Source organism: Gekko japonicus, unplaced genomic scaffold (genome assembly GCF_001447785.1).
Source record: "Gekko japonicus isolate JY-2015 unplaced genomic scaffold, Gekko_japonicus_V1.1 scaffold901, whole genome shotgun sequence".
Taxonomy (NCBI): Eukaryota; Metazoa; Chordata; class Lepidosauria; order Squamata; family Gekkonidae; genus Gekko; species Gekko japonicus.
The window spans coordinates 209,959-222,127 of NW_015173701.1; the positions used below are offsets into that span (position 1 = coordinate 209,959).

The window sequence follows — 12,169 nt, forward strand, 5'->3', positions numbered from 1 at the left end:
CGCGAAGAGTCGGACTCGACTGTGCTTCTGAACAACAACAAAGATTGGGGGGGGCATTCTGGCCCCAGTGTCTGCCTGTGTGTTTGTCCTGGGGGCACCGCACTTTGGAGCAGCTGGCACCAGAACCACGCTTTGGACCAGCACACAGAATGTGTCCCCTCGAAGGGGAGGGTCCTCTGAAGACGGGGGTGTATGAAGTGTGGGGTTCTAAACCTTCTTTTGGGTGCAGGGGGCACTTCCTTATTCAAATCTCCTTTGAAATACAGGCCTCGGGGAAGCCCTGCGAATAGAAGCTCTTGGCATCAGAACCGGTATTTGGACCGAGCATCACTTTATGTCACCTTGCAGGACACCTTCTCCAGAGCGTGGGGATGTGTCGTTTGGGGTGGTCCAAAGATTATTTTGGGGTGCAGCCTGGCCCCAGTGTCTGCTTGTGTGATTGTCCTGTGGGCACTGCACTTTGGAGCAGCTGGCACCAGAACTGTGCTTTGGACCAGGATACAGCATATGTCCCCTCGAAGGGAAGAGTCCTGTGAATGTGGGGGTATATGATATGTGGTGGTCCAGACCTTATTTTGGGGTTCAGAGCTTTCCAACTCACTCTCCTTAGTGTTTCTGAATGACTACACAAATAAGTAACGAATAAGGAAGAGTGAATAAGGAAGAGTGAGTAAGGAACCAACATCAGCCTCCTAATAATAGGGATGATCTTACTCTGTCATCGCCAAAGCCCACCCATCTTGCGAGAGTTTGCAGCATGAAACAGGACCAGTAAGTCTGTAGTGGTATTTTTTTTTCTTAGCTACTTAGCCTGAAAACATTTGACCGGGGGTTTTGTCAGAAACAATTGGCAGCCATCCTACTTCATCTGCCTTCCTTTGCCATGTCTGACAAGTGAATGTGAGTTGTCAGGAATCCAGGCAGGGCCATGGGTGGGTGGTCAGAGCTAGACAGAGAGGGTGCAGAGAACAGCTGAAAGCTGAGGGGGTGCAGGAAGAGCAGGACGTCGGAGCCTGCAGTGAAGCATGTCCATAGAGAAGGAAATGGCACTGTTGATGTAATGCTCATCAAAAAGGGGCAATTGCGAATGTCTGGAACCAGTGTTAGAAAGTGGGAAATAATAAGGATAAGTTGAGGAAATTTCCTCTGGGAATTCTGATTTTGTTCACCGCCCTGAATACTTTAAAAAATTAACACACCACTAAAGCATTTAAGTTGTCAAAGTAATAGCTTATCCCAGGAAATAAGAGCACCTGTGTGAAAAAAGTAATATAAAGACGCAAAGTATTAAAACTGTCACTTCTCAACATGTTGATCATGAGATAAGAGATGTACCTGACTTTAACAAGGAACAATGTGTTAATTGCCCTGCTTAATTTTTGGAACTTCAGGCACAGATATGAATAGTTTTTCAACATTAAAAAATTAGTTGAGAATTAGTGGGGTGAGCAGGCTGGAGATTGTTAAAAATTCTCATATAAGCTTGGCTAGAAGACTCTATGACAGAATAGAGATGGTTTCCTCCAGGGAAGTTTTGGAATGTATTTTATGATGCTGAGCAAGGTTTCCTAACTGGACCAGTTCAGTAAGTGAACTGGAATTTGGCTTGATCATTCTTTGAAATTTCCACCAACTGCCATACCTGATGCTCAAGGGACAATTTCTGCAAAGTATGCCATCCGTGTACAGGTTCTTTGACTTCAACTCGTGACCTTTCTGCTATGTTCTGAATCCTAGATTTGCCCTGGTTTCCTGCACACAAAAGCGGTCTTGCAAAATTGCATTCTTGCATCCAAAGATCAACTAGTTGGCACTGCACACATGAAAAGCAAATCCTAATAAAGCAAGCTACATTACTCACTGTGCACTCCTATGCAGAGTGACTCTTAAATTCCTTTGTGTGTGTGTGTATGTTAAGTCCAGTCAAGTTGCTTCCAATTTACGGAGACCCTCTGAATTAGTGACCTCCAAAACCTCTTGCGGTTAACAGCCTTGCTCAGGTCTTACAGATTGAGAGCCCCATCTTCCTTTATTTTACCTGGGTTTAAAATGGTGGAATTGTGCATTGGATTGTCTTATCAGAGTGATAAGAAACTAACAATGCAATCCTAAACCCACCAATTTCAGTGAATTGAGAAGAGGGTAACTCTGTTTAGGACTACACTTTTGCAATATCAAAGAGGGGTTACAATAGATTCCCTAAAGTCTATTCCATTGGCCAACTCTGTATAACTAAGGAAGCATCACATTGTGGCTTAATGACCAGAGAACTGAAATAATTTAACTCTTTGTGCTGTTGTCTGCACTTGCATTCTATTTTTAAAACGCAAGGATAGGGCAGTATCTCCTCCTACCCTCCGTTTTATACTGGCCAGTGTCTGCTGCTCCGGCATCTTGTTCTGAGTGCTGGGGTCAGCTTGGGGGGGGGGGGGGTTAGGAATGAAAGTTTCAAGGAAATGTGGATTGTGCCTTTCGGAGCTCTTGGGAAGGAAATTCTGGATTGAGAACAAGCTTGGAAAATAGCATAAACAAGCAGCTGTTTGTCTAATCACCGCCACATAACTAAAAGAAACGTACTCTGAAGTCGTCTCTGGACTCTGATGTTGCACATATTTGATGTGGGCCAGGGGGACAGAGCAGATGTTCCAGGAACAACGTTTTCTTAACCATTTCTTAATTTGCCTCTTCTCTTTTCCCCTTACTGGGGCAAAAGCAACTTGGGAGGAGCACAGTGGGGTAATAGTTAACCCCACCCTCAGTGCCATGGCCGTGAACCAGACCTCCCTTCCTTCTGTAGCTTCTTGCTTTCTGAGGCTAACATTCAGATCAGGGGATCTGATAATAGATTCCAAACTATACTGGCTTTGCTTAACGTGTACTTTGGCCCTTTGTCAGCCCTAATACAAGGCGTTATTCTACCGCTGAAGAGGGGCCCAGTGGTGGAGCATCTGCTTTGCATGCAGAAGGTCCCAGGTTCAAGCTCCAGCCTCTCCAGATAAAAGTTCAAGTAATAAGTAACATGAAAAACCTTTACTTGATACGCTGGAGAGCCACTGCCAATCGGAGGAGACAATACCAACCAACGACCCACTTTGATCTAAAATAGCTTCAGGTATTCTAACGTGACTGACACACACACACACACACACACACACACACACACACATTTTAAAGCAAATGCCAAAAGTGAGCGAGCTCTGATCCGCAGGCTTTCCATGTGCCCCCCTAATGGCAGGCAACCCCCCAGTCATTACTGCCACTGCCCACTGAGGTTCAGCTGGTCAGGGAGCAGAAGCAGGCTGACCAAATTGGGGAGAGGCAGCTGTCTTCATCACTGTGCAATGACATCACTTCCAGCGTGACCTGGAAGCACCAGCAATTGCACCTGGGCAACGCTCTAGCACTTGGCCCCAAACTCAGGCAGCTCATGCCGGAAGTGAGGTCGCTGCACGGCAACAAAGATTGCTCCCCCCTGCAGTAAGTGCTTGCTTCCCCCTCCCCACTTCCTGCCGGTTATCAGGCCTGGTAACCTCAACCACATCCCCCCCCAAAAAAACCCCCCAAACTCGGCTGTTTCAGCAATTCAGAACTGCTGCCTTCTGGGCTGTGTTTCCATCCCACCCGCCCACTCCTGATTTACTTTTTCTTTTTTTACCAGTTACGGGGCAAAGTTAGAGGGATACTCAATGGCGTGTATTAGGAATGCCAGCTTTAAAAAGAGCCGTTGGTTTCCAGTGCTGTCGGGGCCTTCATTTTGCTTTCCCCCCCCCAATAAGCTTTTTAGCACAAACAAGGCCACATTGTAACTTTTGCCCACCAGTCTGCCAAAGCTAACAAACCTTGCAAATGCTAAGACAAACAGCTTGAAAAGTGGCTTATGAAATGGTTAAGCACCAGATACAGAAAAGCAAGAAAGGGTTTCGGGAGGCCTGGGGGGGGGGGTTGCCCTGCAGTTCAGGCTTTTGTTAATTGGAGTGTCTCCTGGACCTTTTGTGGTTTTTCTACATGAAAGACTGGGATGGGCTGGAAGGAAGGGTGACTAATGGAAGGGAAGGTGAAGGATTAGATTCTTCTTAAGGTTCTCCTGCCAAATGTTAAAGGTGTTGCTGGCTAATCTTGGGAGGGATTGAGAAGGAGGCTGTTGGGAATGCAGATTGGTTGATTCGGGCCACCTGATGTCAGACAGCAGTCCAGGGTGATGCTCTTTCCAGGCTGCGCAAATGCAGGATTAGAAAGGTCCCCAGATGTGGCCAAACAGGGCTACTGAGCATCTGTGTGTGATGGTGGTGCTGGGTGCAGATCCAGACAACCATTTTACTAATGGACGGGGTGCAATGTGTAGCCTGGATCACAGACACAAAAAGTTATCAGGAAGAAGGTACACCCTGAAGAATAAATGGATACACGATCCAGTTGAAGAGAAAGGTAATTAACCATAAACTAAAAAGACTGATTAAAGTTATGGGAAAGCAAGAGCTGCAGACCAAAGGAGAGGAATTGCGGAATGGTTTTAGGAAGTACTCGTTTCATGTAAAAACTCTGCCCCGGGCAGTGGAACCCTGTCGGGATGAAGCAAGGAATGCCCGAGGGCTAAACTAGGCAGGGCACTTGGGCCGAGGGGTGGCAATTTGGATCGGGACTGCTGTGCAAGGGGGGGAGAGGTAACACTTTCCCCCTGCAAACCCCTCCCCCCACACACATCTGCTGTTAGGACGAATAGCACCACCAGGAAGGAAAAACAGACATCCTGTTGGGAAAGGAATGCAGGGAGAGAGGATCAATGCGTCTCACTGAGTACCTCGGTTCCATTATGATGTGATCTGTAGTACCGGTTGAATCCGGGCAGGTGTGGACATGCTCTAGGCCTAGGAAGTGTGAAGACTGTCTGGCGCAGACCCATCTTGAATGTAACTGTTCTAAGACAGAACTAGGAAGGTCCTGCAAGCAGAGGCCCAAAGTAACTGGGCTCAAGCTGTGTGCCAAAACTGAGAGACAGAGAAGATGAAGTCCTGTGTAACCTTCATGTATAACCTTTCTCTCCTGTCCCCTGCAGGAAAGGTGCGGTCTGGTTTCTCCTCTCCCGCCCTCTGCAAACTCTGCTGCTCATTGATCTCCTGGCTGCCCATCAGAACCAGAGCTGCCCGGCTGCCCTTTCCCGCACTTTGCACAGGCACTTCCTCCTAGGGTTGCCAGCTCCAGACTGGGAAATGCCTGGAGACTTTAGGGGTGGAGCCTGGGGAGGGGAGGGGCCTTAGCAGGGTACAGTGCCTTGGACTCCACCCTCCAAAGCAGCCGTTTTTCTCCAGGGGAACTGATCTTGGTCATCCGGAGATCAATTGCAGTCTGGAGGTTGTCAACCCTGTTTCCTCCCAGTAGCAAAGCACAAGGCCTTCTCTGCTCGGAGCTATTTGAGACATTCTCAAATAGTAACCCAACGCCTAATAGATATAGAGGTCCAGATGGAAGAAGCGCTCTTGCCCTTAAGATATAGAGCCTTAAAATCCTGGACAGGTTTTGCCCCCGCTCCATATCTTTCTAACATCATATATGACGGCTATAGATGGGTTTTTTCTAGAGCACGTTTTGATGCCCTGCCCTCTAATTTGTTACAAGGAAGGTTTCGGTGCTGGCCTAGTTCCCAAAGATGTTGCCCGTGTACAAATCTTGAAATAGAGTCGGTCTCACATATATTGTTACATTGTAACTTTTATGCTATGGAGAGACAGCTGTTAATTTTCCCATTGTTGTCCAAATTCAAACCCTTGGATGTTCAGTTGAAATTTGCGGAATTGAGGATTTAAACTTTTTTGCTGGAAGACCGAATAGAGAGGATATCTTTAGCTGTGGCAAAATTTTGCTTTCTGGCCCTTAAAAAGAGGAAGCTTGTACCTTAGATAGTGATCTGATGACAAATTAGCGTTGCATTGGTGCGTTTCAATGATATATTGTGTTGTTCCTGTATTCGTTTTAAGGGATATATATTTTCAATGTATGTATTTACTATGTACTTATGTATTTATTGTGTATTTTATTATTATTCTTGGAAACGTTCTATTGGCTGGGCGCTTGAGCGTACTAATAAACTTGACTTGACTTGACTCCCTCTTTTTTAATTTCAGGTAGCGGCCAAAGCTGGAGTCTACGAGATCCTGAACCACCTGGGCTTTACCGAATTTGAAAACCTAGAGGACAAACCGCTCTCTCGGCTTCGCTACCGCTGGCAGGAACAGAGCCGGAGTTCACTGCCATTTCGTGGGGAGTTTATTTAGGACGCAGTGTTGTGAAGGGCCATGAGGATTGCAGTATTTCTCCAGATGCGGCTGAGTCTCTTTCTCTGTTTGCTTTTGTTGGTGGGTGTTTTGGGGTTGTTTTTTAATATATATAAATATATAAATAAAATGGAGAAATGTGCCTTAAAGGGAAGGATTGTGATTCCAAGAAGACATTCTACTGCCTTGAAAAAGACATCTTATGGAGTTCTTTCAGACACAATGGAGACACTGTACATTCAACTGATTTTTGATAGGGGTCATCGCAAATGCTGTGTCCGCTTCCCACGTCCCTGAACATTTCATAGCACAACTGCAACTGGGCAGAGTGTGATCTTTTCCAAATGACTTTCACCAAACCATTGCACTGCTCTCTGAATACTTAGTATATATTATGTATGTACGGATGCAGGAAATACATGCATAGTATTGCTGTGTTGGGACGTATTTGGTGGGTAATTCAAGATCCTTTTATTATCTCTTTAGACTTGAATTGCTTCATATTGATGGCACGCTCTCTAAATAATGTTGGGAGCTGCTGGTGGCAGATAATCACACTCAGTCCACAAGCTGTGATTAGTCTGTGGAATCCCCCCCACTGTGTGTGCACGCAAGAGGATGGGGGGGGGGGAGAATCCTGTGTGCCCACTTCCTGGGTTGTGCATGTGGTGCTTCCTTGACTGGGTTGCTTACTTGCTGCTTGCAGTCACAGGTCCTCATTCTCTACTAGTGTGGCTGGAATTTAGGCAACTGGGAACAATGTTTTGTCATGTGTATTAGAAACGTATAGGTTGAATGGGTGTTGGAACAAGCCAGTACTGCCGACTCCTGAAAGCTGCCTATGTTCCTCAAAGCAACAGCCCCGACGAAGTCCCAAGCTATTTTTACAACTCCCAGTGGCCAAATATAGGAAGCTGTGAAGCTGACTTACATGGGGTCAGATCACTGGTCCATCTAGTCAAGTTCTTGGGAGGCTAATTTCTCCTAACTCCTCAAGCACTTGCCCATTAATTCAGGTGATCACATGGCCTTTGGTAATGCTGCAGGTACACTGGGGTGAAACTTTGCTTTGGAGAGGGTCTCTTCTAGGTGCTCTCCTTTCCCTCTGCTCTCCTCAGCTGCGAGGCAAATGTGTATTGGAAAGGGGTAGCCGAGTTAGTCTGTCCTAACAAAGTAAAACAAAAATCTAGTGGTAAAGACTAACAACATTTATTTCAAAATGAGCATTTGTGACTCACAGCCCTCCTCAATCAGGGGATGAAGTGGGCTGTGAACCACAAAAGCTCAAATGGAAGGGAATATTTTTAGTCTGTAAGGCAAATGAGTATTGCCGAGGAGCAGTGGATGTGACCGAGGAGTGGGGTGAAGCTGCCGTATGCTGCATCAGACCACTGGTCTGTTTAGCACAGTAGGCTGCTACGCTGAGCCACGGCTCTCCAAAGGGCAACAGCAGAGGTCCTTCACAACCCAACCTGAGATCTTCTAAACTTGAAATTGAGCCCTGGGGCCTTCTGCATGCAAGGAATGTGCTCTGAGCACTTGTCTCCCCCCCCCGTCCCCCACATCTGTCTTCCTAACCCCTGTCTCTTAGGAAGGTGAGTCTGGAGAAAGCTCCCACCAGTGGGACTTAAAAAAGGCTGTCCTGATCACCTGTTAAGGAAATACCTTCCATTTGGAAGTAAGGGCCAGACACTACCAAAATTTGTTGGAAGGGGGAGCAGTTTTGCATAACACCACTGCGTTTAGTGGAAGGATGGAGGCTAGGATTCCCAACCTCTAGCTGGCACCTGGGGATCACTTGCTATTATAATTTATCTCCAGGTGATCAAGATCAGTCCCCCTGGAGTAAAACGGCTGCTTTTGAATGTGGAGTCTTATGGCATGGTGGCATGCTGAGGTCCCTCCACCCCCAGGATCCACTCCCCAAACCCCCAGGAATTTCCCAGCTCAGAGCTAGCAGCCCTGACGGGTGTCGTGCCATGAACACAGAATATCCGAGTGAATGAAGTCCCCCGTCTTTATGGGGTGGGTGGGAAGAAGAACTGAACAAACCTACTTTGCCAAAAGCAGGTGCAGGAATAAAGAATGTATGCAGAGCTCTTTCAAACAGTTTGCACTCTTACTTCCAGTTTCAGGGAGACTAGAAAATTCTCATAAAATCAACAGACTGGCTTGAGGAACTGTAATGGAAGACAGGAAGCGTTAAATTCAAAACATAAGCCTGGAAGTGCAGACCGAGAGAGAGAAGTGCATAAGACAACCAAGCATTCTGCTGTGTTCGGATCTCCTGGCCAGACGGCAGATCCTTGCATTGCAGCAGAGTTTGCAGCATTCCCCCCCCCCCAGATTTTTAATCCCATTCTTCTTCCACAGAGCTCAGCTAAAGTATAAAAATCCCCTCGCCCCCCAGGTTATTCTCACAGCAACCTTATGAGGCGGGTCAGTCTGAGAGAGAGAGAGAGAAACAATGTTTGGTTCTGGATCACTGACTGATCTTCATGCCAGTGGGAATTTGAACTCAGGTGTATCCATTCATAGTCTGACATACTGACTCCTCTACCACAGTGGCTGGGGTACAACTGTAAGGACTAGAAACATATTTCCCTTTTAAAACGAAAGCTGATATTCTCAAGGAGTTGAATTCCGGCCCTTGTGCTACATGATGTGTATATTCTGCATACATGCTGGCCTGCAATTTGATCGCTCATATTTTTGTCTCCTCCTTATGGGTTTAAATAGTGATATAATACTCATAGTATGCTAGGAATCGGGGGAGATAGACTATAAATTAAAACAGAGGTTTCTAAGTAAAATATCAGGGTCTCACTCCTCTGCCACTAGCTCTCTTCTAGAAAGTCTGGATACCAAGACTGTTTGCCAAGTATCTTGATTCTGGGGAGGAAGCAGTGTAGAGGGTTTTCCACCCCAAGTGCAAAACATCTGATGTGGAATTTTATTGCTCCAGTGGGAATAATTTACAGATGATGTAATTGAGCCGTAGCCTTAGTACAATATATAAGAGGGAGTCCCCGCTAGCTGTTTCTAACACAACTATTTGAAAACGAAGAAGTCCCCTGGGGAGTGGAAAGGAGGCTATTTTGAACGTTCAGAAGGCATATTTTAACTTAGGACTTGAAAGAAGCTGCTGTACCTCATTTCTTGAGATACCTTGCAAAAAAGCCTGCCATTTTTAAGCATGTATTATAAACCGAATAGAGATTCTTTTGCATGTTTTCCCTTCCACTGCCCCTGAAATGGAACTGATGCTGTATTTCTTTGCAAAGCTACTGTATATTTTGTATACTGTGATTTTGTCTCCCTTTCTTAACTATTGTTTTTGCAATATCTTTGTTTCTCACACACTTTCTTTGCTTCTTCTTTTCTTCTTGGCGACAGCCATTGATGGTTTCTCTCATAGGTTTATAAGTTTTCGCTAAAACCGCTCTAGCAGAGAAGGGTCCTAAACACACAAAATGCTGTAAAAAATTTCCCTTTAACCCAGTAAGTAGTGCTGACCAACAGCTAAAGATGTCAGTACTTCCCAGTCAGTCTATGTAAATACGAGCAAGACGGTTGGGTATAATTTCAAGGGAGCATCTTACTGCATCAAGGGAAGAACTGAACAAACCTACTTTACTGAACAAACCATCTACTGTGGTGATAATTTAAACAGCAGCTTTCAAAGCTGAACATTTCATCGTCTCTTGTGTATATGTTTGTATACAGAAGAGGGGAGTATTAATAAAATCTCCAAGCATACAGTTGCCCTTTGGAACTTCTGTCTCCTGAGGGGATAAAGATGGAGGCCAGGTGGACAGTGAGGATACGTGATCTTTGGAAACTTTGCTTCAGAGATGAAGGAATCCTCCCTGTGTAATTAATTGAACAGTTGTTAATCCAGCAACTAAATAAAATTTTTAAAAGACAGTGGTGGTGGATCTACACATAAGTTTCTATAAACAGAATCCAAATATGAAAAAATAAGTCAATGTGCAGTTACTGTCTGTATGCTGTGCAATCAAATATTGATACAGTTCTAAGGTCCTCAGTCCATTGATTTACCGGAGGTGGGCTTTTATCTTTCTGGTGTTGTAATATGAGTCTTTTAGCAGTAGTAAGGGCATGGAGGGTCCATTTTTGTTGTTATTGGCAAATAGATTAATGGTACATAAACATCCTCAAAAATCAATTAATATTTTAATACAAAATTGATATGAGTAGTAACTTCTCAGAGAAACTGAATGACTGGACACGCCCAAAGAATAGATGAGATTGGATTTATACCCCACCCTTCACTTGGAGTCTCAAAGTGGCTTACAATCTCCTTCCCTTCCTCTCCCCACAACAGACACCCTGTGAGGTAGATGAGGCTGAGAGCTCTTTTGAGAACTGCTCTTGAGAGAACAGTTCTGAGAGAACTTGTGACTGACTCAAGGTCACACCAGCAACTGCAAGTGGAGGGGTGGGGAATCAAACCAGGTTCTCCCAGATTAGAATCCGCGCTCCTAACCACTACACCAAACTGGCTCTGTGAGTGTAACTGTGAGTTACAGCACCCACAATTAGACACTTTATTTAGTCCTTTGCTAAAGAGATGCTGTGGTGTCCAGTGTATCCTAAACATAACTTTTTGCTGAATAAGTCTCAGCTACCAGCCTGCAAAGTATAAGGTAGCTTTAACAAGGCCTGTTTCTAGAACTTCAAGCTTGCTTTTTCCCCCTAGATATTTTAATACACTATTAAAATACCACTGCAGCCCACTGGCCGATTCTAGATTTGAACAGAAAGGATTAAAATGGATAAAAAATATAAAATGAGATCCTCCCTAATTTTTTGCATTATTTCAGTGTTAAAAATCTTACATAATTTAACTAAACAGAAGGGATATATTCCTGTAATTTCAGCTACCTGCTGTTGTCTCTTCCAGTTCTAGCTTATCAAAACCCATTGGTGCACCGAGTCATCACCATCTCTTGCTGGTGTTTCTGTTATGAGTAACTGTTCTCCGTTTCTTCTGTTCAACAAATGACAGCTCATTACAAACCAGGAGCTGCGCACAAGGGAAGAAGTGAGTGTGAAAACATTAAGAATTTTGAAGCCCATTTTAAGTGCAGCCAAGAGAATCAGAATGTTTTCCGACGCTTTGCCGTTGCAGCTATCATCCTTAAGGTGACTGGAATAAATTTAATTATACTTTCTGTGTAGAAGATGGAAATAAAAGTACCCCATCTGCTAGCACTCCCATCTGGTCAGATGAATATTTTTGCATTGGGCTGAGCCAGTGAGTTAACCCAGTTAACCCCATGCCAGTGATCCTTCTTCTCTGTGGCTGGTCTTTGCCTCCCTTCTCCCAGCCAACTTCATTACAAAATAGCTTGAACTGCTCAAGAAGTTGCAGCAGGGCTAACACTGGCAGAATTCATCCTTCCACTTTTTGTATTTGGACCAATCAACTTTCATTCAGGGGTATGCATGTGTTCATACGCATATATGTGTGTCTTGCTGTTTGTGCTGTTAAAAAGAAAGTGTGCATCGTTAAGGTAAAGGTAAAGGTTCCCTTGCTCGAAAGCCAGTCGAATCCGACTCTAGGGTTGCGGTGCTCGTCTCCGTTTCAAAGCCGAAGAGCCAGCGCTGTCCGAAGACATTTCCGTGGTCATGTGGCCGGCATGACTAAACACCAAGGCGCACGGAATGCTGTTACCTTCCCACCGAAGTGGTACCTATTTATCTACTTGCAATTTCTTGCTTTCGAACTGCTAGGTTGTGCATCGTTATTGCTTCCCAAAAAGTGTGTTTAAGAAGTAAGCACTTCAACTGCTGAGCCTCTGCATCATTTGAGAGAATGAACTGAAGGAAGGGAGGAGAAATTATCCAAATGTGGTTGCACAGCTGTGCTCCTC

At 45.1% G+C, this 12,169-nt stretch overlaps 1 protein-coding gene across 1 annotated transcript in view; it reads left to right on the top strand.

The window, feature by feature from the left end:
- Positions 1-6,348, top strand: part of PALD1 (phosphatase domain containing, paladin 1) — a 184,313-nt gene extending 177,965 nt beyond the window's left edge. Inside the window, exon 20 of the mRNA XM_015423243.1 lies at positions 6,120-6,348. Within this exon, the coding sequence (XP_015278729.1) occupies positions 6,120-6,269 (150 nt within the window). The 3' untranslated portion in view covers positions 6,270-6,348. The remainder of the gene's footprint in view (positions 1-6,119) is intronic.
- The last annotated feature ends 5,821 nt before the right edge of the window (positions 6,349-12,169 follow it).